Here is a 27,862-nt window from a genome sequence, read left to right as displayed (position 1 = left end):
TCAAACTTTCTTGCGCTCGAGGACCTTCATCAGCGGGATCCAGTTGGAGCCCTTTGCTTGGCCCCAGTTTGACCTCTGCCTGTTACCTTTGACCTCTGTGGGCCCGTCATGTTCGTCTGCCTCCGAGGTGATCTCCATCTTCTGGATCATCAGCTTTATCAGGTCGTGCTGCTTCTCCAGCACACTGGATATCTCCTTTAGTCTGTATAGGATTATATGGAAATATACATATGGTTTTGAACATAGAAACTTACACATTGGGTATCTCCTTCAGTTTGGAACATATAGAAACGTGTGGTTTTAGCAGTCTGACTGGTTTCTCAAGGTTTCTGCTTAGTTACAGTAGGGAAGCTTTCCTTGTTGCTCTGCTTAGTTACAGTAAGGAAGCTTTCCTTGTTGCTCTGCTTAGTTACAGTAAGGAAGCTTTCCTTGTTGCTCTGCTTAGTTACAGTGAGGAAGCGTTCCTTGCTGCTCTGCTTAGTTACAGTAAGGAAGCTTTCCTTGTTGCTCTGCTTAGTTACAGTAAGGAAGCTTTCCTTGTTGCTCTGCTTAGTTACAGTAAGGAAGCTTTCCTTGTTGCTCTGCTTAGTTACAGTAGGGAGGCTTTCCTTGTTGCTCTGCTTAGTTACAGTAAGGAAGCTTTCCTTGTTGCTCTGCTTAGTTACAGTAGGGAGGCTTTCCTTGTTGCTCTGCTTAGTTACAGTAGGGAGGCTTTCCTTGTTGCTCTGCTTAGTTACAGTAAGGAAGCTTTCCTTGTTGCTCTGCTTAGTTACAGTAGGGAAGCTTTCCTTGTTGCTCTGCTTAGTTACAGTAGGGAGGCTTTCCTTGTTGCTCTGCTTAGTTACAGTAGGGAGGCTTTCCTTGTTGCTCTGCTTAGTTACAGTAAGGAAGCTTTCCTTGTTGCTCTGCTTAGTTACAGTAAGGAAGCTTTCCTTGTTGCTCTGCTTAGTTACAATACTCTTAGTGTTAACAGCATACATGCCCTTTCTTACAAACTGAGTTGCTTTTAAAAACAGGTCAAACATAAAAAGCAACATTTGGTCAAATCAACCTGTGCTGTGGCTATAGTCTACCTCGAAGAGAGACACTGGTTTTTACATTAGACCACTAGAGGCTGCTGACGCACCATACAAAACAATCCAGATCTCTGATCGTGTGTGTGTGCGACTCACCTGTACTTGTGTTTGCGTAGTTGAGCTTCGACAGGGGTTGAATTTGATGAGTTGGTCATTAGACGAGTACGCACTTCGTTTGCTTCTCCTTGACTCCAGAAATAATTAAGTATTGAGGCCTTTTGAAAAAAGAACAAGGAACCATTGATCACTCCAAACCCTGCCTTCTACACAGTTCTGTTATTATTTAGCATAGAGATTGAGCACAGTAAGTCTTATATATACACTATATACAGTATACTGTATATATATATACCAACCTCTATCTCTATATTGACATAGACACCAATCGACATCAATCTACACACCATTCACCTATAGTGGGATATTGGAGGGTGACATCAATCTACACACCATTCACTTATGTTGGTAGAGGGTGAACACTGTTTTAGTTTCCACACTGGGATGGTGAACGCTGTTTACACAATTTTTTGTATTTTGTGCGAGCGTAAAAATGCATTGAAAAGACAGGGAGCATTGCTTTATTCACCTCAAACGGTGATCAGCATTTATTCCTACCAACCTTTTTCTTTCCACCACATCACTGGTAAGCACCAGGTAATAGGGTTGCAGAATGACGGTAACTTGACCAAAATCCTGGTTGAAGAATCCTGCTTGTTCCCTCCTGATTCCTCGAATGTTTTAACCAGGTTTTCTGGAAAACCTGGGAATTTTGGGTAAGTTACCAGCGTTTTGAAACCCTAACCAGGAGCCATACCCAACTTGGAGCACTTGTGATTGGGGTAGATGGTGATGAATGACTGGTCCACTCTCTTCAACAACCAGTATGGCATCTTTTCCTCCAGATTGGTGTGGAGCTCAATCTGACATAAATACATCAACGCCTTCAGTCAACAAAATCAGGAAGAATGGCATTTTGTTATATTGAAGAAAGGTTAAGGAATATTTTGAAGTCTATAATTAGCTACAGTATGATGAAGTGATATTGACCCCATCAGAACAACTTTACAATACTACAATACACGTCAGTGAAGAACATCTAAAGGGATTTGATAAAATGAGGACTTTGAGGAAAGATGCAACACACTGAACAAGAATCCATTAGATGTTATGTATTCTGTGTGTAATTTTATCTTAATAAAAGGACTGAGGGTCAGCTACATACCTGCCTGGCTATTCTCTTCAGAGCTGCGGTTCTCTGTACCTCAGCGATGTCTCCGACCGCAAAACCGATCTACAACACGTAGGTTAGCGTTTTTAGTCATGAATCTTGTTTATGGAGGCAGCTCTGCAGAGTGGTCATTAGCTGGCACAGCCACAAAGTCATACAAACCTAACCCTAACCCTAACCACACTGCTAACCCTAATGCCTAACCCTAACCTTAAATGAAGACCAAAAAGCTAGTTTTTGTTTTCATGAATTTTTACAATATATCCAATTTTGACTTTGCAGCTGACCCATCTAGTGGAAATAGCTCAGTTTTGCCTCCAGGATAAGACATCCCAATAGACCTGCCTACAACACAACCAAATAAGAACCCTCTTTCCTGTGAAATGTGAGGCTGCATTTCAATAATCTGAAGTGGCTTTCTCGCCTCATCCTTCCTTCCATTCGTCAACAGGAAAGGAGACAAGGAGAGGGAAGCCATTTTGGACTGTTGAGATGGACCAGGGGTGTCAAGGTCATTCCATGGAGGGGGGCCGTGTGTGTGCTGTTTTTTGTTATTTCTTTTCAATTTGTGTCTAATTAAGACCTAAATAACCAGGTGAGGGGAGTTCCAATCATGTACACGGGAGGAGTGAAAACCCTGAGACATTGGTCCCTCCAGTGAATGAGCTGGACACGCTTTAGGTCATGGAGATGCTTACCATCATGTTCATCAGCAGGATGGGCATGAGGATAACAAGCATCACAAACATATGGAAAGTGAGGAAGGGAAATGGAAGTTTGTCGTCTAGGTATTTGTCCAGAATGTTGCTTTGGTAATTCAGTTCTCCGACCATCATCACAAAGATCTGGACCACAGACAGGTCCAGTCGCTCAAACTCTTTCTGAAACAACAAAAGAGAGCAAGAGAAATGTGATGACAGAGGACTTAACATAAGCAGGTCTTACTTCCAGCTCAGATATCTTCATTGATTTGATGAAATTACAAAATGAACTATGTAGGCCTTATGAAGGGTTTAATGAATGCGTCATTAGGCCTTAAAGAGCGACTGCACTTCCTGATTTGTTTTTCCATCCATGCTCATTAAGAAAATGCTAGCGGCCATGACTGAAGGCAAACAAGAGTTGTCTTGTGGGTGTGGCTTGATGTGGGGGGTTTCTTGGGTGTGTCTTTGCCATTCAGTAGTGAATACGGCCAGGTAATACGGCCAGGTAATACGGCCAGGTAATACGGCCAGGTAAGCTAAACTAGCTTTGCTATGGAGAGAACAAAGTTTTGAAGTTGAGGACTTCTCCCCTCCTGACTGACTCGCCCATCTCAACATGGTCAGTTCTATGTGTAGGCCAGGGTTCTTCAATTCCGGTCCTGGAGGGCTGAAACACCTCTGTTTTTCATCCTCTCCTTCTAATCAGGGGCTAATTCAGACCTGGGACACCAGGTGAGTGCAATTAACTACCAGGTAGAAATAAAAAACAGAAGTGTTTCGGCCCTCCAGGACCGGAATTGAATAACCCTGGTGTAGGCTAAAGCCTGCGCTGACCTTGTGTTTATCCAAGCGGACAGCAGCTAGCTAGCGTAGCTTGGCCGTCCTATGATAACGCAGCACTCCGGGCCAAGGGCACAACAGCCACTGGCCGCAAAAGGCATGGATTCTTTTATGGTGCATTACGGCCACACAAAGGGGACGCCACCGTGAAATTCGAGGCATCATCATTATGCTTGTCAAGTTGTGAATGAGAGACTGATAAAGTGTGTTCAGCCTGTGGAAAAAAACAAAGCAGCGCTCATTCCTTTCAAGTGACTTTTTTCAAATGATCATAAGTCGCATCATGCAGTCTTACAATGTATTAAAAATCAAAACATATAGCCCAACGTTTGTAGAACAACTAAAGTTACATTAATAACTCTAAATTAAGCATATAGGAGGACCTATTTCTTTGTTAACCGCATAGCCAGATAAGGAACTAACATCAGGACAACTCAAGAGTATGCTATTCTGTTCTTCTGAAATGGACTACATTAACTTCATATCATGCTTCTTTAGACCTGTCTAAAATAAACAATGGATTTATTGTGAAGGTGTAGGCTATATTACATGGATTTATTAGACTATTTTAAATGTAGATGTTCCAAAGGTCTGCATCAATGGCTTGTAGACTGTGTGTGGAAGCCAGGAGATGCTAAAATGTTTTTATGTTCATTAACGTCAATTACCGTGAGACCGACAGTTATTTGCTTGACAAATCACCGGCTGACGAAATTTCGTTAACCGCCACAGCCCTGATCCTATCTAGATTATATTTCTATGTCTATATTAATCAGTTAAGGCTAGATAGTAAGAGCTAGTGACTGGAATGAGTTTCATAAGACACTCGTTCTACAACACCTTGCACAATATTCTATAACTGCTCTTGTCTCTCCTCACGTCTGCTGTTAGATCTGTCCTGGGGGACAAATCCCAGAACTAATATCCTTACAGGTGTAGGCTACATGTTGACATAATCCCAGAACTAATATCCTTACAGGTTACAGGCTACATGAGGACATAATCCCAGAACTAATATCCTTGCAGGTGTAGGCTACATGTGGACATAATCCCAGAACTAATATCCCTACAGGTGTAGGCTACATGTTGACATAATCCCAGAACTAATATCCTTACAGATTACAGGCTACATGAGGACATAATCCTAGAACTAATATCCTTACAGGTGTAGGCAACATGTTGACATAATTCCAGAACTAATATCCTTACAGGTGTAGGCTACATGTGGACATAATCCCAGAACTAATATCCCTACAGGTGTAGGCTACATGTTGACATAATCCCAGAACTAATATCCTTACAGGTGTAGGCTACATGTTGACATAATCCCAGAACTAATATCCTTACAGGTGTAGGCTACATGTTGACATAATCCCAGAACGAATATCCTTACAGGTGTAGGCTACATGTGGACATAATCCCAGAACTAATATCCCTACAGGTGTAGGCTACATGTTGACATAATACCAGAACTAATATCCTTACAGGTGTAGGCTACATGTTGACATAATCCCAGAACTAATATCCTTACAGGTGTAGGCTACATGTTGACATAATCCCAGAACTAATATCCTTACAGGTGTAGGCTACATGTGGACATTGCACAAACATCGCCCAGCTTGAGTGTAGATACAACTAAAATCGATGTTTGCGTTAAAGACAAAACATGTTCTGTTGTAGCTATCTAATTGATGTGCTTATAGACCGTATACCACACTTTACATAACAAATAAAAATAATGTTATGTGTAGAGTACAACTTCAGCTGTCTAACCAGAACTAGAATGGAATTTAGATTTCTATGGTCTATCTGCCCAAAATCTAAGGATTCGTCTGTCTTCAAGTCTCCAGTGGGTGATGAAGTCCCATTCCATCAATGTAATGCACCCCAATGGTGGAACAAGCTCCCTCACGACGCCAGGACAGCAGAGTCACTCACCACCTTCCGGAGACATTTGAAACCCCACCTCTTTAAGGAATACCTGGGATAGGATAAAGTAATCCTTCTACCCCCCCCCCCCCCCCCTAAAAAATAAAAAGTAAAAACAAACATTGTAAAGTGGTTGTACTACTGGCTATAAGGTGAATGCACCAATTTGTAAGTCGCTCTGGATAAGAGCGTCTGCTAAATGACGTAAATGTAAATGTAAATGTTATGGACAGGTTCAGTCAGGTGGCAGGAGGGGTTGGATAAGAGCGTCTGCTAAATGACGTAAATATAAATGTGCACGACACTCCTTCCTGGATATGACCGAGCTTTGCTTCTACCCATGGGTCCAGCAGGTATGGCCCTCTTCTCATACCGAGTAGCCTGCAGGGACATATGAGAATGAAATTGCTGAACTTATGTAGATATTCTAAACAAAGTGTTTTGATAACTTTCAAGTGTACCAGGTGTAGAATAGAGCATACTTCACATAACACTGTAGAAGCAGAGTTCCTCTAATATAACAACGTGCAAATATGACACTTTTATTTCATCTTTTGTCATTCACAGCCAATACAGATATTGTACCCTATCGACATGTTGTCTGGTGGTGCTGGGGCTATCTTGCCAAACATGTCAGTCGTCATACCTTTCTGTATGGTGTCAATATTTTAGTTTTGTTTCTTTCAATATATTTTTTCTTCTTTCCTTTTTTTTCCCATTTTAATTTTATTACTCCATATACAAACTTATACATACGAACAACAACTTACAGACACACACAAACAATGACTACATCTCATCTGCCCAGACCTGCATGCTCACACCCCCCATCCCTGCCCAGACCTGCATGCTCACACCCCCCATCCCTGCCCAGACCTGCATGCTCACACCCCCCATACCTGCCCAGACCTGCATGCTCACACCCCCCATCCCTGCCCAGACCTGCATGCTCACACCCCCCATCCCTGCCCAGACCCACATGCTCACAGCTCCATAACTAATGTCTGCATTGTTGTTTGCCACATGGCCTTAAATTGTACAATTGTTTTTTTCCCTCGGTCGCCCATGCTATTTCAATATTAAAATAATAAAATCATTGTGTTAATGATTGCAGATTGATTGATTTCCTAGTTCTTAGTATATGTTTTTTCTAGTTGAATGATGAGAAAAGAATCATCCAGCCGATTGGTTATCTCACTACACCCCCATGTGCCATGTCTTGAAATATGCAGACAGACGGATTGTAGTACTTCTGACAGCCAACTTTCTAGCTCCGCCCATAACGTTTGGACTTTATAGCATTCCCAGAAAGCATGGATTATTGAGTCATTATTAGTTTTACACTTAAGACATGACTCTGCCGTTGTGCTGTAGAAATTGTGAATTTTGTATCTTGTATAATAAATTCTATACAGTAGTTTATACTGGATTAAGCGTACATTTTAGTTAACTGTAATTTAGTTAGTTATGTTCCAACATGCCCTCCATCTTGTGCCATCAGTTCTTTTTAAGTCTTGGTTCCAATAGTTATATATATATATATATATATATATTTTTTTTTTTTAAGAGATTGTCAGTTGGATATGCTGTCTGCAAGGTTTTGTATATTTTCCCTATCATATGAGCATCCTTTTCTGACTCAAATAGGATTCCCTCAAGGTTGCTATGATGTTCAAAAGATTTCAAATAGAAATAATGTGATATGTAACTGTTAAGTTTTATTTGAAACTATCTACATTGGTCAGTCCAAAATTACTTTTTAATTCTGTCATGGAAATAAATATATTTCCTGTTAGCAAGTCATATACGGTTTCTATGTCTTTAGTTTTCCACGTGGACCAATTTATCAGTGAATTCTGAAAAACTATCCAAGGATTGTTCCATAAGGTTGTGTTTTAAGGGAGTGATTTTGGTTCTTGTAGAATATGTTTCATTATCTTCCATATTGTTAATGTGTTCTTAACTGTGAAGTTGTTAATGTTCTAAGCTTTATCTTTTGAAAATAGACACGTAAAAAGATACTGGGGATGAGCATGCGCATCTTCAATATGTTACCCATTGTTCCTCTTTAGTGGATTTAACTATATGTCACAAGTAAAAGCCTTGGGTAGCGAGTTGATACAATACCAAGGGTGGAAGGTTAAAAATCACCCTCAGACTTTTATTTTTATTCTATGAATTTTATTTGCCCATATAAAGTAAGTTATCACCGAGTATACTTGTTTAAAGAATGTCTTCGATGCGGTAATTGGTATTACCTAAAATAAATACAAAAACTTTGGTAGCCATGCCATTCTAAAGAGGTTTATTCTAGCTGTAAGATTTATTAATTATTATTATTATTTATTATCTTTATATATATCTTGTTGTCACTTACAGTGGGGGAAAAAAGTATTTAGTCAGCCACCAATTGTGCAAGTTCTCCCACTTAAAAAGATGAGAGAGGCCTGTCATTTTCATCATAGGTACACGTCAACTATGACAGACATATTGAGAATTTTTTTTCCAGAAAATCACAATAAATCACAATATCACAAAATCACAATAATGGAAAATAATTATTTGGTCACCTACAAACAAGCAAGATTTCTGGCTCTCACAGACCTGTAACTTCTTCTTTAAGAGGCTCCTCTGTCCTCCACTCGTTACCTGTATTAATGGCATCTGTTTGAACTTGTTATCAATATAAAAGACACCTGTCCACAACCTCAAACAGTCACACTCCAAACTCCACTATGGCCAAGACCAAAGAGCTGTCAAAGGACACCAGAAACAACATTGTAGACCTGCACCAGGCTGGGAAGACTGAATCTGCAATAGGTAAGCAGCTTGGTTTGAATAAATCAACTGTGGGAGCAATTATTAGGAAATGGAAGACATACAAGACCACTGATAATCTCCCTCGATCTGGGGCTCCACGCAAGATCTCACCCCGTGGGGTCAAAATGATCACAAGAATGGTGAGCAAAAATCTCAGAACCACACGGGGGGACCTAGTGAATGACCTGCAGAGAGCTGGGACCAAAGTAACAAAGCCTACCATCAGTAACACACTACGCCGCCAGGGACTCAAATCCTGCAGTGCAAGACGTGTCCCCCTGCTTAAGCCAGTACATGTCCAGGCCCGTCTGAAGTTTGATAGAGTGCATTTGGATGATCCAGAAGAGGATTGGGAGAATGTCATATGGTCAGATGAAACCAAAATAGAACTTTTTGGTAAAAACTCAACTTGTCGTGTTTGGAGGACAAAGAATGCTGAGTTGCATCCAAAGAACACCATACCTACTGTGAAGCATGGGGGTGGAAACATCATGCTTTGGGGCTGTTTTTCTGCAAAGGGACCAGGACGACTGATCCGTGTAAAGGAAAGAATGAATGGGGCCATGTATCGTGAGATTTTGAGTGAAAACCTCCTTCCATCAGCAAGGGCATTGAAGATGAAACGTGGCTGGGTCTTTCAGAATGACAATGATCCCAAACACACCGCCCGGGCAACGAAGGAGTGGCTTCGTAAGAAGCATTTCAAGGTCCTGGAGTGGCCTAGCCAGTCTCCAGATCTCAACCCCATAGAAAATCTTTGGAGGGAGTTGAAAGTCCGTGTTGCCCAGCGACAGCCCCAAAACATCACTGCTCTAGAGTAGATCTGCATGGAGGAATGGGCCAAAATACCAGCAACAGTGTGTGAAAACCTTGAAGACTTACAGAAAACGTTTGACTTGTGTCATTGCCAACAAAGGGTATATAACAAAGTATTGAGAAACTTTTGTTATTGACCAAATACTTATTTTCCACCATAATTTGCAAATAAATTCATTAAAAATCCTACAATGTGATTTTCTGGATATTTTTTTCTCAGTTTGTCTGTCATAGTTGACGTGTACCTATGATGAAAATTACAGGCCTCTCTCATCTTTTTAAGTGGGAGAACTTGCACAATTGGTGGCTGACTAAATACTTTTTTCCCCCACTGTATTAAGTATTCTTAGTATTTAATATTTGTTGTGGTCCACTTAAGGATATCTGTAGATCATCAGATGAGTTATTATTTATATTTTCCTATTGCCATTATTTCATTTTTTCCCACATTCATTTTATATCCTGAGATTTTAGAGTATTCTGAAAATATCTTTAGCAGAGGGGGCATTGAGTTTTCAATATTGGTCAGGTATATCAGGAGATCATCTGCAAATAAGTTTAGTTTAGATTAATGTTTACCAATAATGATTTCTGTTACGTTTGACTCCTGTCTAATTATTTCTGCAAGCGGTACAATTGCCAGGGCAAATAGGAGGGGGAGAGGGGACATCTCTGTCTTGTGCCCCTTTCTAAAGCAATTTCATCAGATAATGTATTATTTGTGTATATTTTAGCTTTAGGACATTAACACAAAATATTTGTTTTACATTTATTATTTCAGTTGGAATGTTGAAAGCTTCCAAAGTTTTGAATAGAAAAGGCCATTCAAGATGGTCGAAAGCCTTTTCGGCATCAACAGCCATTATTGATAAATCTAGATTTTTTTTGCATATTGTATTAAACTGAAACATGTTCTTTTATTTGTTTGTAAGTGTCTATTTTTAATAAACCCTGTTTGATGGATATTTATCAAGTCTAGTAAGACTTTTGCCATTCTACTGCTTATACGTTTTGTTGTTATTTTATTGTCACAATTTATTGAACTCCTGATGTGGTTTAAGCTTGTTGTGGATTTAAAACATCACATCAAAAATGGTCTCCCGATGTGGTTTAAGCTAGTTGTGGATTTAAAACATCAGATCAAAAATGATCTCCTGATGTGGTTTAAGCTTGTTGTGGATTTAAAACATCTTTGTCATTTTCTTTATTTGAAAAAGTGTTTGGAGAATATCTGAAAAATCTATAGGAAAACAAGATTTTTCACATAGGGCGTGTTTCCTTCACACAGGATCCACTTCTCCAGGCAAAGGGCCGATGGAAAGACAGCAGTCCATCAACTCAGACATAATAAGCCAGTGGATCCCAATCACAAGAATACAAAAACACAACCATTAGGCTAAACATTTCCCAATAGAAACAGCTATTACTTCCCAAAAACACATTTCACGTTTAGCACACAAAGTAACCGGTGATCTGAAGTTTAAATGCAACAATGTTTCACACACAAGTTATTTTCAAAGAGATGGCTAACAACAGCAATGCGAGCTGCAATAAAAAACAAAGTTCCACTCACCAGATGATGATCATTTGAAACTTAACTTCTTGCTGAAGTTATTCTTGAAAAGGGAGAAGCTAACAAATTAGCAACAACATCCTCTTCGATAACACCTGCTGCAGCTGCTGTAAACTAGCTTACATCAAAAGCCAGCTAGCTAGACCGTGGGAAAACTACTGCTCTCTATTGCACAGTGACCTGTTGGCCTTTCGAAATGTTGGCCATTTCAAGTCAATGTGATTGGCTGATTCCACTCACTCCAACATTTTGCCCTAAAACAGTTGAATGACAGATGCCTTCTATCAAGCTTCTGTTGGCCTAGCCAATGGCTGACTTAGCTAGTTAGATTTATCTCCCCAGAGACCTCCAAAGAAAAATCCTGATTGGATATTTGTTTTCTCTTTAATGTTAACCTTTTCCTTTCTAACAAAAACTGAAGAGATTAAATCAAAACATAATTGAAAATAATATAATAATTTGTATAATTGTATAAATCATTAGCCTTTCTCTGAAAGTGTAGAAGGCCCTCCTTGTTCCCCACTGTGTTTGGGTTAGTAACAACTTGTAGTGGCTCAATTTACCCTCCGCATGCATTATTTTACCATTCTGAATGTCTAAAGAATCCAAATGTTCTTCTGAAATATGGACACAGAAATACTGGACATTTTGAACATTTATTATGGTGACGATTTTACAAAATTACAGTCATGGTCTTGAATTGGACTCGCATTTTTCTATTCTCGGTCTTGACTCGGTCTCAGACGTCTCGTCCCCCTCTCGGTCTTGACTTAGTCCCCCCCCCCCCCTCCCCCTCCCTCCGGTCTTGGTCTTGAATCGGTCTCGCTTTAGGTGGTCTCCAACACAACACGGCTTATTAGTAATCGCCTTTTGTCCCTTCTGAAGTGTTCGCCTGGTGGGCATGGAAGCATAGATCAGCTTCAGGCCCCTTTCGTCACGGCAGATACTGGTCATGAAGGAGCCTCATATATCCGACCCAGCTGTCACCATACAGTCATGGAGACCAACAGTAAATACACGGTTGAACAGAGATCCTGATTCACAGCTAATTCACAAGGGACACGTGCCAGCATGGCACTGACTGGTTGGCATAACTCACTCTGCCTTGGAGTTGTCCATTGGCACAGTGGAAGGGGGCACCTCCTTACAAGATACAAAGACACACATATACACACACACAGCACTGATTACATTATCAGTGGCGGTTAGGTAATTTCCAGGACAGATAGTATTTTGACCATTGACCAGATCAAAATGTGACCAACCTGATTCAGGTGTCCTCCAGTACTCTGAAGCGGGTCTGGTGTCTGGTTACTGCCTCAGTCTTCTGGGGCAGCTCCTGATATGCTAGAGGGGTTCCCACCAGGTTCCGTACATAGCCTGTGAATGAAATCAAATATATAATCACTCAATAAACATTTAGCGAGAAAAATAACTTTCTAACATTAGCTAGCCAGTTCGAGTTGAAAAATGATTGAAAGCAAGCTGGCTACATCCTATGATTAGCTTGCAATCTATATAGTATCCAAGTGCCTGACCTGTATTGACTCTAAATGCCAATGGGCTACAGTTAGCTGTTGTTAGCATGGCATCTAGCTAATGTGAGCTAAGCACATCTTCCTCTGACATTCTAAATCACATTACATGTTAGCTTGATGTATTTAGATAGCTACAGTATCATTCTCCTTTCATCTGTGGTATCATAGCTAGCTTGGCTCGCTGGCATTATCAAATGTTGTATAACAACTTGACGGTTGACAGGCAGCAGAACTGACCGTGTCGGATGTAATCCATTACTGGCCATCTGGCAACATTGTTGAAATGCATTGGAAGTTTCCACCAAGTTTATGGAAGCCCATTTTCACTCTTATTTAATAATATAATATGCCATTTAGCAGACGCTTTTATCCAAAGCGACTTACAGTCATGCGTGCATCCATTTTTTTTTTTGTGTATGGGTGGTCCCGGGGATCGAACCCACTACCTTGGCGTTACAAGCGCCGTGCTCTACCAGCTGAGCTACAGAGGACCATTTGCCGAGAGAATATGCGTGCGTTGCACCCCTATGCAGACTTGACAACGTGTTGTCTCTTGGCAATTGGTCATCGTTGGCAAAAGTGGGTATGTAAGTAATCCCAAACCCTCCAGTAAGTCGTGATGAACTCACTTACAAAACTCTGTTTTGGACGAGGCTGACTTAATGACCAAAATTATCCTATTACACTTTTTTAGTCAATTTTTGACACTAGAATAAATGTTTCTGACTCATATCGATGCCACATCGAGGCCGTTATCAAAAAGGAGAAGTTGGTTGTCAAGGGCAGTTGACCTTTAAAAAAACGTTGTGTCATTTAAAGTGGGACCAGTGTTTCTGATGTCTCTTCTCACCTGGTTGAGCATGAGGGCGTGGAAGACCAAGGCGAAAGCCAGCATCAGAAAGAGGAACAGCAGTAGGATTTTCCACAATGTCTTCGCAATCTCGTTAAACATCACCACGTAGATCCCAAAGTGTTCAAACCTGGACAGAGTAAACGCAGGAAGGATTTTAAAAACATTTGATATGTCAACCAATCAATCAAGTAACTCCATTGATTTGTGCACCACTTACAATAGTCAAAAAAACGACAGTCAAAAAATAAAAATAAACATTATTGTCAGTCTAGAGTCTAGACCGAGGAAAAGTCAGCTACATTGTTTTTGGACAGTTGGTAAATACCTTTGCAGATAGAGGAGGAAGCTAATCCAGGATTGAAAGACTGCCATTGCCCCAGCCTGCCAGTGCCAGGACCCCTCAGCGTTGAAGTACAGGGGGATGACGAAGAGAAGAGAGAAGATGGCCGCCACCACCCAGTCCTGACAGTTAAAGGGGTCCTTGAAGTAACTCAAACGCTATGGAGAGAAAACATGAGTGTCAGGTACACGGCTGGAACTCTCATTTTAGAACGAGCCTCCAATTGACTTTAATGCAAGACTGACAAAACTTTACTTGAGCTGAGTGAGTATTCAAATTATGAAGCCTACTGCAAAGATTGTTGCTTTTGTATTAGCCCAATTGATCACACACGGAAGAACTGACAATAGTCCACTGTTTAACCAGCGCCTTCTGCATAAAAGCCCTACAATGTTCTTGACACCACCAATAAATAGCAACTAGCAAGTTACAGGCAGTAACTGGCACCAGTAACCTGTATCATTGCAGTTGTAAACGTTCGTCTTTTGCACATCTTTACTGTGGTCACAGGTCTAAATAAGAGATCCCCTGATCCATCAACAGCGATGGTCTGTATGTCTGCCTGGAGATGTAAATGGAGGTCTACCTGGTGGTACATCTGCATCACTTCCTTCCCCATGGAATAAATGTTCATCACCAGCACCATCACCATGCAGCTGAACAGGAAGGAGCCTTGCTGTGGGGAAAAGGTCAACAAAGGTCAAAGGTCTTCAGATTTAAAGGAGAAGTTTACCCAAAATACCTAAACTCCCAAGTGATTCCATGTATTGAAACTAGTTCAGTATGAGTTTGCCCCCTCCCCCTCTCTCTCTCCCTGGAGTGCAGAACTGAGACAGCTGCAAAAACGGGTCATGTGACTCATGACATTGCTGGATGCAGGACCCCGCTCTGCTCCGTTGTCAGTGAATGCATGATTCACAAATCCGCGACTGTGGACAAATTCATTGTTTTATTGAAAGCTTGCGGCCGACTTAGCTATTTTTGTACTATGGGTTTTGAGTCAGGAAATGTGTACTTTTCCACCTAAAACATTTGCGATTATTTTATATAATTATTTTATGTAGCTGACTGCCACAGCAGTGGAGATGGGTAACAACTGCGCATGTGTGCCCTCGTGGGGTACACTCTGGTCACAATATGCCCTTAAATGGAGCTTGACGTCAGTTTTATTTGGTGGGAGAAGGAGCTGGTGCGAAAGTTGATAGAGTTAGGAATATCGCAGGTAAAGTTAGTTATACAAAGTGGAAACAGAGACGGTTGTAGGAGCAGGCTGGTGTTCGATCCCTGGCTGCACTTTATAAAGGAAATCAAGGGAAGAAGGCTCCCGAGTGGCGCAGCGGTCTAAGGCACTGCATCTCAGTGCTTGAGGCGTCACTACAGATCCCCTGGTTCGATTCCAGGCTGTATCACAACCGGCCGTGATTGGGAGTCCCATAGGGCGGCGCACAATTGGCCCAGCGTCGTCCGGGTTTGGCCGGTGTAGGCCGTCATTGTAAATAAGAATTTGTTCTTAACTGACTTGCCTAGTTAAATAAAGGTAAAATAATAAATAAAAAAATGTAACCGTTTTCCGGTAAAAGATACATAGAGATGCAAAAGATGGTTAGTAGCAATTAGAAATAGTAAATACGATGTACAAACTACTGCAGCAAACCTTACATTACTGCATGTGTGTAGCAAGCACTTCAGCGACAATGCATATGAACTGACTCTAACTCTCTGCTGCTGTGGCAGTCGGCTACATAAAATAATGATATACAATAATCACAAATATTTTAGGTGGAAAAGTACAAACTTGTCAAAGGCAAACTGGCTGTGTCCTTAACGGCACCCTATTCACTATATAGTGCACTGACCAGAGACCTGCGGGCCCTGACCAGAGACCTGCGTGCCCTGACCAGAGACCTGCGGGCCCTGACCAGAGACCTGCGGGCCCTGACCAGAGACCTGCGGGCCCTGACCAGAGACCTGCGGGCCCTGACCAGAGACCTTCGGGTTGCATCCCAAATGGCACCCTATTCCCTATATAGTGCACTACTTTAGACCAGAGAATGGCACCCTATTCCCTATATAGTGCACTACTTTAGACCAGAGAATGGCACCCTATTCCCTATATAGTGCACTACTTTAGACCAGAGAATGGCACCCTATTCCCTATATAGTGCAATACATAGGGACAGTTGTAATGTACTGTACGAATCGCCTCAATAACCTGTAACCTTGACTAAACGGAATCTGTCTTTCTATAGCAGCGTTCAGATGCAACGTTCAGCGAATCAGATGTGTAGTGCCGGGGTAAACATCGAAAATGTGCAACCCTCTGGGTCCCCAGGACCAAGTTTGGGAAACCCTGTTCTACAACAGTGTGTTGTTTATATACAATATACAAGCGAATGCATAATGCAAATCACCTCCATTGAACTGTTTGACCACTAGACCTTTACTAAGGCCGATTGTGAGAATCAGGTCATTTTTATTTCCACTAGTAAATTGATACAGGTTGTGTTATTCACTAGCCAATCCATTTTTGGCAAGGTCTCCCCCATGCACTCGCTTTCTTTTGTTTGTTAACACAAAGCATCTGCTCCTTTCATTACAATTGACACACACGCATACCATTACAGCGGAGCCCACAGCACCTGGAATCTGACAGCCATGCAGCGAGTATCAGCGTACGGTACCTCTCTGAAGGAAATGGGCACCATGGCGACAGATGTGGTGTTGTCAGGGCCGGTGTAGTCCAGTCTCAGGCTCACTATGAGGTGGGTGAGAGGAAGCAGGCCAAGCAGGTACACGAACAGGTTCAGAAGGTGAGCAGCGCTCCCGTAGGCCACCCTGCAGTTGGGAACAGAAGAATCATAAAAGCCTAATGGGCCCTGGTCAAAAATCAGTGTACTGTATAGCAAGGGTTGGAACCGGTTCAGGGAACAGAACCGAAAACCGGAAAAATAACAACATTTTTCAAGGAACGAAACCTGGAACGAAAGTGATCCATACTGTTCCGGAACAGAAACGTTATTTTAAAAGCATTGGAACCGGTCAATAACATTCTCTAATGTTTGTACCATGTTTTGTGCTGCTACCATGTCATGCTGCTACCATGTCGTGCTGCTACCATGTCGTGCTGCTGTCATGTTGTATTGCTACCATGTTGTTGTCTTAGGTCTCTCTTTATGTAGTGTTGTGGTGTCTCTCTTTATGTAGTGTTGTGGTGTCTCTCTTTATGTAGTGTTGTGGTGTCTCTTTATGTAGTGTTGTGGTGTCTCTCTTTATGTAGTGTTGTGGTGTCTCTCTTTATGTAGTGTTGTGGTGTCTCTCTTTATGTAGTGTTGTGGTGTCTCTTTATGTAGTGTTGTGGTGTCTCTCTTTATGTAGTGTTGTGGTGTCTCTCTTTATGTAGTGTTGTGGTGTCTCTCTTTATGTAGTGTTGTGGTGTCTCTCTTTATGTAGTGTTGTGGTGTCTCTCTTTATGTAGTGTTGTGGTGTCTCTCTTTATGTAGTGTTGTGGTGTCTCTCTTTATGTAGTGTTGTGGTGTCTCTTTATGTAGTGTTGTGGTGTCTCTCTTTATGTAGTGTTGTGGTGTCTCTCTTTATGTAGTGTTGTGGTGTCTCTCTTTATGTAGTGTTGTGGTGTCTCTCTTTATGTAGTGTTGTGGTGTCTCTCTTTATGTAGTGTTGTCGTGTCTCTCTTTATGTAGTGTTGTGGTGTCTCTCTTTATGTAGTGTTGTGGCGTCTCTCTTTATGTAGTGTTGTGGCGTCTCTCTTTATGTAGTGTTGTGGCGTCTCTCTTTATGTAGTGTTGTGGCGTCTCTCTTTATGTAGTGTTGTGGTGTCTCTCTTTATGTAGTGTTGTGGCGTCTCTCTTTATGTAGTGTTGTGGTGTCTCTCTTTATGTAGTGTTGTGGCGTCTCTCTTTATGTTGTGTTGTGGCGTCTCTCTTTATGTAGTGTTGTGGCGTCTCTCTTTATGTAGTGTTGTGGCGTCTCTCTTTATGTAGTGTTGTGGTGTCTCTCTTTATGTAGTGTTGTGGTGTCTCTTTATGTAGTGTTGTGGTGTCTCTCTTTATGTAGTGTTGTGGTGTCTCTCTTTATGTAGTGTTGTGGTGTCTCTCTTTATGTAGTGTTGTGGTGTCTCTCTTTATGTAGTGTTGTGGTGTCTCTCTTTATGTAGTGTTGTGGCGTCTCTCTTTATGTAGTGTTGTGGCGTCTCTCTTTATGTAGTGTTGTGGCGTCTCTCTTTATGTAGTGTTGTGGCGTCTCTCTTTATGTAGTGTTGTGGTGTCTCTCTTTATGTAGTGTTGTGGTGTCTCTTTATGTAGTGTTGTGGTGTCTCTCTTTATGTAGTGTTGTGGTGTCTCTCTTTATGTAGTGTTGTGGTGTCTCTCTTTATGTAGTGTTGTGGTGTCTCTCTTTATGTAGTGTTGTGGTGTCTCTCTTTATGTAGTGTTGTGGTGTCTCTCTTTATGTGGTGTTGTGGTGTCTCTCTTTATGTAGTGTTGTGGCGTCTCTCTTTATGTAGTGTTGTGGCGTCTCTCTTTATGTAGTGTTGTGGTGTCTCTCTTTATGTGGTGTTGTGGTGTCTCTCTTTATGTAGTGTTGTGGTGTCTCTCTTTATGTAGTGTTGTGGTGTCTCTCTTTATGTAGTGTTGTGGTGTCTCTCTTTATGTAGTGTTGTGGTGTCTCTCTTTATGTAGTGTTGTGGTGTCTCTCTTTATGTAGTGTTGTGGTGTCTCTCTTTATGTAGTGTTGTGGCGTCTCTCTTGCTGTGATGTGTGTTTTGTCCTACTTTTTTATTTTTTTATCCCAGCCTTCGTCCCTCAGGAGGCCTTTTGCCTCTTGGAGGCCGTCAGTGTAAATAAGAATTTGTTCTTAACTGACTTGCCTAGTTAAATAAAGGTTAAATACTAAATAAATAAAACGTTCCAGGCATAAAGTCACGCAAAAAATTGAAATAAAGCGCCTATGCAAAACCAGTGTCTGCAAATTGAAAATCTTTGCCAGTGTGTGCGTGTTTAGGCTAACTGCCCCTCCCCCCTCCGAAGCATAGGCTACTGTACTGACGTTATAATCGTGATTCAGAAGATGTGGAGATGTTTTATTGGCTAGAGAAGAATGGGATTAACTTTTTCAATGCTAGTTAAGGATACTATAGTCCTAGTTTATTAACTACAAAAAGGTAAGAGGTGTTTTTAATTCTGGTGCCGCTCTGCACACACAAGCTTGTTCGCTCGCTAGCTCAAAGGACATTCAAAGTTCCTCCATAGAAGCCGCTCCTCCAAGGTATAATTCTGTGGACCTAATTCAGATAATGCATGTCATAACAAGATGCGCAGCGCTTCAAGCCTCCTCCTCAACCCTCTCTCGCTCTCTACCCACCCTCAAAATGTCAGTCGCATCTTGCGCCATAGGCTACACTTGTCTGTCCATCACGCATGTAAACAACCAGCTTGGCTGAGGTAGTTTAATGAGCTAAATGTAATTTTAAAAAATGATTTCCTAGATTAAAAAGGACTGATTTAAACCTGTACTTTTTTTTTTTGGGTTCTAACCAGTTCATAACTTTATTTTGCTGGTCGGAACAGTGGAAAGGAACGAACAAAATGGTGGTTCTGTTCAAAACGAAACGATTGGGAAAATAATTTCAGTTCCGACCCCTGCTATATGGAACAGGGTCCTAGATTACTCTGAATACTGACCACTTCATCTGCAGGTATTTCTTGCAGACGGGGTGTGAGAGGAGCTCTATGCGGTTATATTTCACCATGGCCTGAGAGAGAGAATAACAGGTTGGCGATTATTTGGATCACTGTATCGGATAATAATCTCTCTCTTAATTAAAAAGAAAACTCCAGCACACTGGTGATCTTGATGCTTCCAACAGTTAATGGATCTTTTGTACCCCCGACATTTCTGTCTTAATATACCTTCACCGGGCTGTTTTACAGCGAGGTGAAACTCGTTCTCGTTAGATCTCTCGCTGCCACGGGAGCTCACTGTTTCTGAACAGTATAGGCTTGATTTTACAGTAAAGCTGAGGTAAAATAGTGTAATGTACGTGTATTGTTCTTACATTCAGAGTTGCCAGAGGCTGGATCTTCAGGCTTTTGTTAATCTTCGCATGCTTCTTCAGTGCTATTGGAGCCTGAAGCCACTGGAAATTGTACTCGATCTACACAAAATAAAAAATAAAAAACATTTCAAATTGTAAGAAATGTCCAAACTGCAATCGTACAGTAGGGTTGCAAAATTCCATTCACTTTCCCAAAACTGTTCAGGTTTTCCATGAAATACTGGTTGGAAGATTCCCGGAATCTAGAGGGAATAGGCAGGGGAAACAGGGAATCCTCCAACCCGGATTTCTGGAAAACCAGGGAATTTCTTTCAAGTTACTGTCATTTTGCATCCCTGGTATTAAATGTGTAGAATATACTCACGTGGTAATCAGGACTTTTGATGTCGTCGTCTGATTCTCTGATGCAGCGGTCCAGTAGGCGCTTAACAGGTACAGGGAGATGAGGTGAAATCACCTGGTTAATCACCTGGTTAATCACCTGGTTAATCGCCTGGTTAATCACCTGGTTAACCTAATGGTCACTTGGGATTTTCCTCCACATTTATGTATTTGCAAAAGTCAACGCACAAGCATATTATCATGAACCCTTATTTTATCAAGTAAGTTGACTGAGAACTTGAACTTCTAGTTTTCAGCAATGACATGGGGATCTAATATATTTGTTCTCAGGACACCCATGATAACTACATACAGTAGGCATATTGCTACGTTGCTCTCTTTTCTCAATATATTTTCTTCCTTCACCTACCTAAAAAAGTCGATGCTCGAACGTATCATCACTAACCCCTATTTTACCAAGAAAGTCGGAGCAAACCTTGCAAGACTCTGGCAGCAAGTCAACCAGGTCCAACACTGGACAACGTTGGCCAGCTTCATGTTTGAACGTCCTCAGGATGTGAGTACATCTGTAATACACAAACAGCAAACACATACACATGAACATATCTTTATCTGGAAGGACCCAAGAACATTATAAATAATTTCCGTGGACTGGATCGATAGAGTATTTTGTCTTCTGGACCGACCTGTCACTGTCTATGATGGAGTTAACCACGTCCTTCCTCCTATGTTGCAGTGCTTCGTGGAAGAAGGAGGCGTGGTTCTTGTTGAGGCTGATCTCCGCCCCTCTCCGCAGCAGCAGTGAGACTGCAGCCACATGGCCCTCCCTGGCTGCCACGTGCAGCGCAGTGCTCTGATCACAACAACAACAACAACACCATTTGTGAATTCAAATCATCACCAAACCAACACAATCACCAGGCACGTTTATCCATTCATTCATTAAGAAGTGTGTGAAGAATAGTTTTGTTTCCAAAGAGGGTGCTTATTGCTGTTAGAATGTCAGGCTAGGCTACATATCATGATTGTTTTGTTTTATTTTGTATACATGGTGGTTAAAAACGGAATTACGTATGCTAAATAGTTTTGTCCTGAACTTTGCAAAACACACAATTACATTTTAGTCATTTAGCAGACGCTCTTATCCAGAGCGACTCACAGTTAGTGAATACATATTTTTTTATACTGGCCCCCCGTGGGAAACGAACTGAGCTACATCCCTGCCGGCCATTCCCTCCCCTACCCTGGACGACGCTGGGCCAATTGTGCGCCGCCCATGAGTCTCCCGGTCGCGGCCGGCTGCGACAGAGCCTGGATTCGAACCAGGATCTAGTGGCACAGTGATGCATTGCCTTAGACCACTGCGCCACTGAAACATAAAGGTTGTCTGAATGAAACATAAAGGTTGTCTGAATGAAACATAACGGTTGTCTGAATGAAACATAAAGGTTGTCTGAATGAAACATAATGGTTGTCTGAATGAAACATAAAGGTTGTCCGAATGAAACATAAAGGTTGTCTGAATGAAACATAAAGGTTGTCCGAATGAAACATAAAGGTTGTCTGAATGAAACATAAAGGTTGTCTGAATGAAACATAAAGGTTGTCTGAATGAAACATAAAGGTTGTCTGAATGAAACATAAAGGTTGTCTGAATGAAACATAATGGTTGTCTGAATGAAACATAATGGTTGTCTGAATGAAACATAAAGGTGGTCTGAATGAAACATAAAGGTGGTCTGAATGAAACATAAAGGTTGTCTGAATGAAACATAAAGGTTGTCTGAATGAAACATAAAGGTGGTCTGAATGAAACATAAAGGTTGTCTGAATGAAACATAAAGGTGGTCTGAATGAAACATAAAGGTTGTCCGAATGAAACATAAAGGTGGTCTGAATGAAACATAAAGGTGGTCTGAATGAAACATAATGGTTGTCCGAATGAAACATAAAGGTGGTCTGAATGAAACATAATGGTTGTCTGAATGAAACATAAAGGTTGTCTGAATGAAACAAAAAGGTGGTCTGAATGAAACATAAAGGTTGTCTGAATGAAACATAAAGGTTGTCTGAATGAAACATAAAGGTTGTCCGAATGAAACATAAAGGTTGTCTGAATGAAACATAAAGGTTGTCCGAATGAAACATAAAGGTTGTCCGAATGAAACATAAAGGTTGTCCGAATGAAACATAAAGGTTGTCCGAATGAAACATAAAGGTTGTCTGAATGAAACATAATGGTTGTCTGAATGAAACATAAAGGTGGTCTGAATGAAACATAAAGGTTGTCTGAATGAAACATAAAGGTTGTCTGAATGAAACATAAAGGTTGTCTGAATGAAACATAAAGGTTGTCCGAATGAAACATAAAGGTTGTCTGAATGAAACATAAAGGTTGTCTGAATGAAACATAAAGGTTGTCCGAATGAAACATAAAGGTTGTCCGAATGAAACATAAAGGTTGTCCGAATGAAACATAAAGGTGGTCTGAATGAAACATAAAGGTGGTCTGAATGAAACATAATGGTTGTCCGAATGAAACATAAAGGTGGTCTGAATGAAACATAATGGTTGTCTGAATGAAACATAAAGGTTGTCTGAATGAAACATAAAGGTGGTCTGAATGAAACATAAAGGTTGTCTGAATGAAACATAAAGGTTGTCTGAATGAAACATAAAGGTTGTCTGAATGAAACATAAAGGTGGTCTGAATGAAACATAAAGGTTGTCTGAATGAAACATAAAGGTTGTCCGAATGAAACATAAAGGTTGTCCGAATGAAACATAAAGGTTGTCCGAATGAAACATAAAGGTTGTCCGAATGAAACATAATGGTTGTCTGAATGAAACATAAAGGTTGTCCGAATGAAACATAAAGGTTGTCCGAATGAAACATAAAGGTTGTCCGAATGAAACATAAAGGTTGTCTGAATGAAACATAATGGTTGTCTGAATGAAACATAAAGGTGGTCTGAATGAAACATAATGGTTGTCTGAATGGAACATAAAGGTGGTCTGAATGAAACATAAAGGTGGTCTGAATGAAACATAAAGGTTGTCTGAATGAAACATAAAGATGGTCTGAATGAAACATAATGGTTGTCTGAATGAAACATAAAGGTGGTCTGAATGAAACATAAAGGTGGTCTGAATGAAACATAAAGGTTGTCTGAATGAAACATAAAGGTTGTCTGAATGAAACATAAAGGTGGTCTGAATGAAACATAAAGGTTGTCTGAATGAAACATAAAGGTGGTCTGAATGAAACATAATGGTTGTCTGAATGAAACATAAAGGTGGTCTGAATGAAACATAAAGGTGGTCTGAATGAAACATAAAGGTTGTCTGAATGAAACATAATGGTGGTCTGAATGAAACATAAAGGTTGTCCGAATGAAACATAAAGGTTGTCTGAATGAAACATAAAGGTGGTCTGAATGAAACATAAAGGTTGTCCGAATGAAACATAAAGGTGGTCTGAATGAAACATAAAGGTGGTCTGAATGAAACATAATGGTTGTCCGAATGAAACATAAAGGTGGTCTGAATGAAACATAATGGTTGTCTGAATGAAACATAAAGGTTGTCTGAATGAAACATAAAGGTGGTCTGAATGAAACATAAAGGTTGTCTGAATGAAACATAAAGGTTGTCTGAATGAAACATAAAGGTTGTCCGAATGAACCATAAAGGTTGTCTGAATGAAACATAAAGGTTGTCTGAATGAAACATAAAGGTTGTCCGAATGAAACATAAAGGTTGTCCGAATGAAACATAAAGGTTGTCCGAATGAAACATAAAGGTTGTCTGAATGAAACATAATGGTTGTCTGAATGAAACATAAAGGTGGTCTGAATGAAACATAATGGTTGTCTGAATGAAACATAAAGGTGGTCTGAATGAAACATAAATGTGGTCTGAATGAAACATAAAGGTTGTCTGAATGAAACATAATGGTGGTCTGAATGAAACATAAAGGTTGTCCGAATGAAACATAAAGGTTGTCTGAATGAAACATAAAGGTAGTCTGAATGAAACATAAAGGTTGTCCGAACCCCATCCTCGTCCAGCTTGTCCAGTAGTTTGATGTTGGTTGCCAGGACGATCTTCACGGTCCGAGTGTACCCCTCCGCCGCGGCATGGTGTAGACAGGTCCACCCTTTGTAATCACTAAGGAATAGAGAGACAGACATACAGACAGCACTGAGGACAAATACAGCAGGACTTAGTTACAATATCACACTGACATCCTCCTATGTGGGGTTGCAACTGTAGAAATCAAATGCATAGAATGGAGACTGGAGCCCCTAACCCTGGCTGTTTGACTGGTGAACTCATGGGTAAAGTCCCAATGGCTGCCTGGTATTGTGATGCAATCATTTCCGTGGTAATGTAGAATGTTTGTTCAAATGAAGTGGGCTTGTCAACAGAAGTGGGTGTATGGAAAGCGAATCAGCTAACTGGGCAGATTTGTTGCCACTCAACTGTTTTGAGAGGCTGATTGGGCTGCACAACGAGTCGATTGTTGACAACTGTAGCATTTTAGCGAACCCTTTTCCTAACCTTAACCTCATTCTCCTAACATGCCACGTTAATTATCCTAACCTTCTATGACCCTGCCTTACACAGGAAGCGGCACAGGTCCTAATCCAGGCCCTTGTCATCTCCCGTCTGGATTACTGCAACTCGCTGTTGGCTGGGCTCCCTGCCTGTGCCATTAAACCCCTACAACTCATCCAGAATGCCGCAGCCCGTCTGGTGTTCAACCTTCCCAAGTTCTCTCAGGTCACCCCGCTCCTCCGCACACTCCACTGGCTTCCAGTTGAAGCTCGCATCTGCTACAAGACCATGGTGCTTGCCTACGGAGCTGTGAGGGGAACGGCAACCTCCGTACCTTCAGGCTCTGATCAGTCCCTACACCCAAACGAGGGCATTGCGTTTATCCACCTCTGGCCTGCTGGCTCCCCTTCCTCTGCGGAAGCACAGTTCCCGCTCAGCCCAGTCAAAACTGTTCGCTGCTCTGCCACCCCAATGGTGGAACAAGCTCCCTCACGACGCCAGGACAGCGGAGTTACTCACCACCTTCCGGAGACACTTGAAACCCCACCTCTTTAAGGAATACCTGGGATAGGATAAAGTAATCCTTCTACCCCCCCTTACCCCACCCCCCCAAAAAAAATAAATACATATTGTAAAGTGGTTATCCCACTGGCTATAAGGTGAATGCACCAATTTGTAAGTCGCTCTGGATAAGAGCGTCTGCTAAATGACGTAAATGTAAATGTAACCTGCTACGTTAGTTCTCTTAACCTATTATATAAATATTAAGCTGACCTGCGGTGCACCTGGCTATGGCCGGTCTAACCAAGAATGGAGCACTGATGTCACACCGATCACTGTTGATCCACCCACTGATGTCACACACATAACTGTTGATCCACCCACTGATGTCACGCCGATCACTGTTGATCCACCCACTGATGTCACACCGATCACTATTGATCCACCCACTTCTTTTGCAACGCCCACTTTCAGACACACTCCAAGTATGCAGTTTGCCATACTCAGAGTTATGGGTAACTGCAATGGCCGCCTGTCACACCCTGGCTCGGGGACTCATTATGTTGAGCCAGGGTGTGTTCATTCTATGTTTTCTGTTTCTTTGGTGGGTGTTCTAGGTTGTCTATTTTCTATGTTTGCCGGTGTGACTCCCAATCAGAGGCAACGAGTGTCAGCTGTCGGCTGGTTGTCTCTGATTGGGAGCCATATTTAATCTGTCGGTTTTTCCTTTGGTTTTGTGGGTTCTTGTTTCTAGTTGGTTTAGTTTCACCGTGAACTGTCACGTTACCGTCTTTGTTTGTTTTGATCGTGTTTTCACTCAATAAAGAGTATGTGTGCCTGCAACGCTGCGCATTGGTCCTCTCTCGTAGACGATCGTGACACCGCCAGTCAACCCATTATGCCATCATTGACTTAAATGGGGACACCAGTTCTATTCATTCTATTTCTATGGTCAACTAACTTCCTCAAAATTCACAGGTCTCCCATAAATCCTGGTTGAAGAATTGCCAGATTTTCTGTTTATTCCCTCCTGATTCTAGTAATATTCCAACTGGGATTTCTGGATAACCAGGGACTTTTGGGACATTTACAGAAATGTTGGTGACCCAACTCCTAAGACAATATTTACAGATTGACTTGAATGTGGGTTGCAAACAGTTAGAGACCCAATTATGATCGTGGACTACAGGGAAAAAAAGAGGACTGAGCACACCCCCATTCTCATCGACGGGGCTGTAGTGGAACAGGTTGAGAGCTTCAAGCTCCTTGGTGTCCACATCACCAACAAACTATCATGGTCCAAACACACCAAGACAGTCGTGAAGAGGGCACGACAAAGCCTATTCCCCCCCAGGAGACTGAAAAGATTTGCCATGGGTACTCAGATCCTCAAAAAGTTATGCAGCTGCACCATCGAGAGCATCCTGACTGGTTGCATCACCGCCTGGTATGGTAACTGCTCGGCCTCTGACCGCAAGGCACTACAGAGGGTAGTGCATACGGCCCAGCATATCACTGGGGCCAAGCTTCCTGCCATCCAGGACCTCTACACCAGGCGGTGTCAGAGGAAGGCCCTAAAAAGACTCCAGCCACCCTAGTCATAGACTGTTCTCTCTGCTACCGCATGGCAAGCGGTACCGGAGCGCCAAGTCTAGGTCCAAAAGGCTTCTTAACAGCTTCTACCCCCAAGCCATAAGACTCCTGAACAACTAATCATGGCTACCCAGACTATTTGCATTGCCCCCCCACCCCATCCTTTTACGCTGCTGCTACTCTGTTAATTAGTTATGCATAGTCACTTTAACTCTACCCACATGTACATATTACCTCAATTACCTCGACTAACCGGTGCCCTCGCACATTGACTCTGTACCGGTACCCCCTGTATATAACCTCCCTACTGTTATTTTATTTTACTGCTGCTCTTTAAATATTTGCTTTTTAAAAATTGTCATAAACTGCATTGTTGGTTAAGGGCTTGTAAGTAAGCATTTCACTGTAATGTCTACACCTGTTGTATTCGGCGCATGTGGCAAATAACATCTGATTTGATTTGAAAATACGTGCCAAAAAACCAGAGCAACTGTCTTCATAACTATGAACAGTAGGCCTATTAATGTACAGATGTTGTTAGTGTTGGTACCAGCGAAAGAGGGCTCCTTTACGAAGCAGCAGGTCCACCACCTTGGTGTGTCCCCCTCCAGAGGCCAGGTGTAGCGGGGTCAAGCCTCTCTCGTCCCCCTCGTTCAGCAGGCGGGAGTCTGGGATGGTCTCCAGCAGACGCTGGCAGGTGTTGACACGACCATACCTGATGAGACGGAAGAGGAGAGGAGGGTTATGGGTATACCTGGTGTTAATATGACCATACCTGATGAGACGGAAGAGGAGAGGAGGGTTATGGGTGTACCTGGTGTTAATACAACAGATGTAGGATCTTAAAGTTTGCTCCAGCAGAAAAGAATCCTGCAGCAACAGGAAATGATTATGTTGATTATACACTGATGTACAAAACATTAGGAACATCTGCTATTTCCATGGCATAGAGACTGACCAGGTGACTCCAGGTGAAAGCTATGATCCTTTATTGATGTCCACCGTTAAATCCATTTCAATCAAGTGCAGATGAAAGGGAGGAGACAGGCCTTGAAGACATTGAGAATCCAGTGTAATTG

The 27,862-nt window shown here is 41.7% G+C and overlaps 1 protein-coding gene across 1 annotated transcript; it reads right to left on the bottom strand.

Annotated features, from left to right (window-relative positions):
* Positions 1–27,498, bottom strand: LOC311109206 (transient receptor potential cation channel subfamily A member 1-like; the record flags this gene model as incomplete). The annotated part of the gene is made up of 16 exons (XM_084152054.1): positions 1–202; positions 1,173–1,274; positions 1,896–1,996; positions 2,299–2,367; positions 3,003–3,185; positions 13,375–13,504; positions 13,703–13,875; positions 14,304–14,393; positions 16,399–16,552; positions 19,414–19,484; positions 19,788–19,886; positions 20,152–20,211; positions 20,605–20,695; positions 20,816–20,982; positions 24,185–24,299; positions 27,334–27,498. Coding segments are annotated over 16 exons (1,972 nt in total), but the record flags the coding sequence as incomplete, so codon positions are not given.
* Positions 27,499–27,862: the final 364 nt, after the last annotated feature.

This window comes from Coregonus lavaretus, assembly GCF_964263955.1.
Source record: "Coregonus lavaretus genome assembly, chromosome: 34".
Classification (NCBI taxonomy): Eukaryota; Metazoa; Chordata; class Actinopteri; order Salmoniformes; family Salmonidae; genus Coregonus; species Coregonus lavaretus.
The sequence above is the reverse complement of the archived record's forward strand: the minus strand, read 5'-3'. Positions and strand labels throughout refer to the sequence as shown.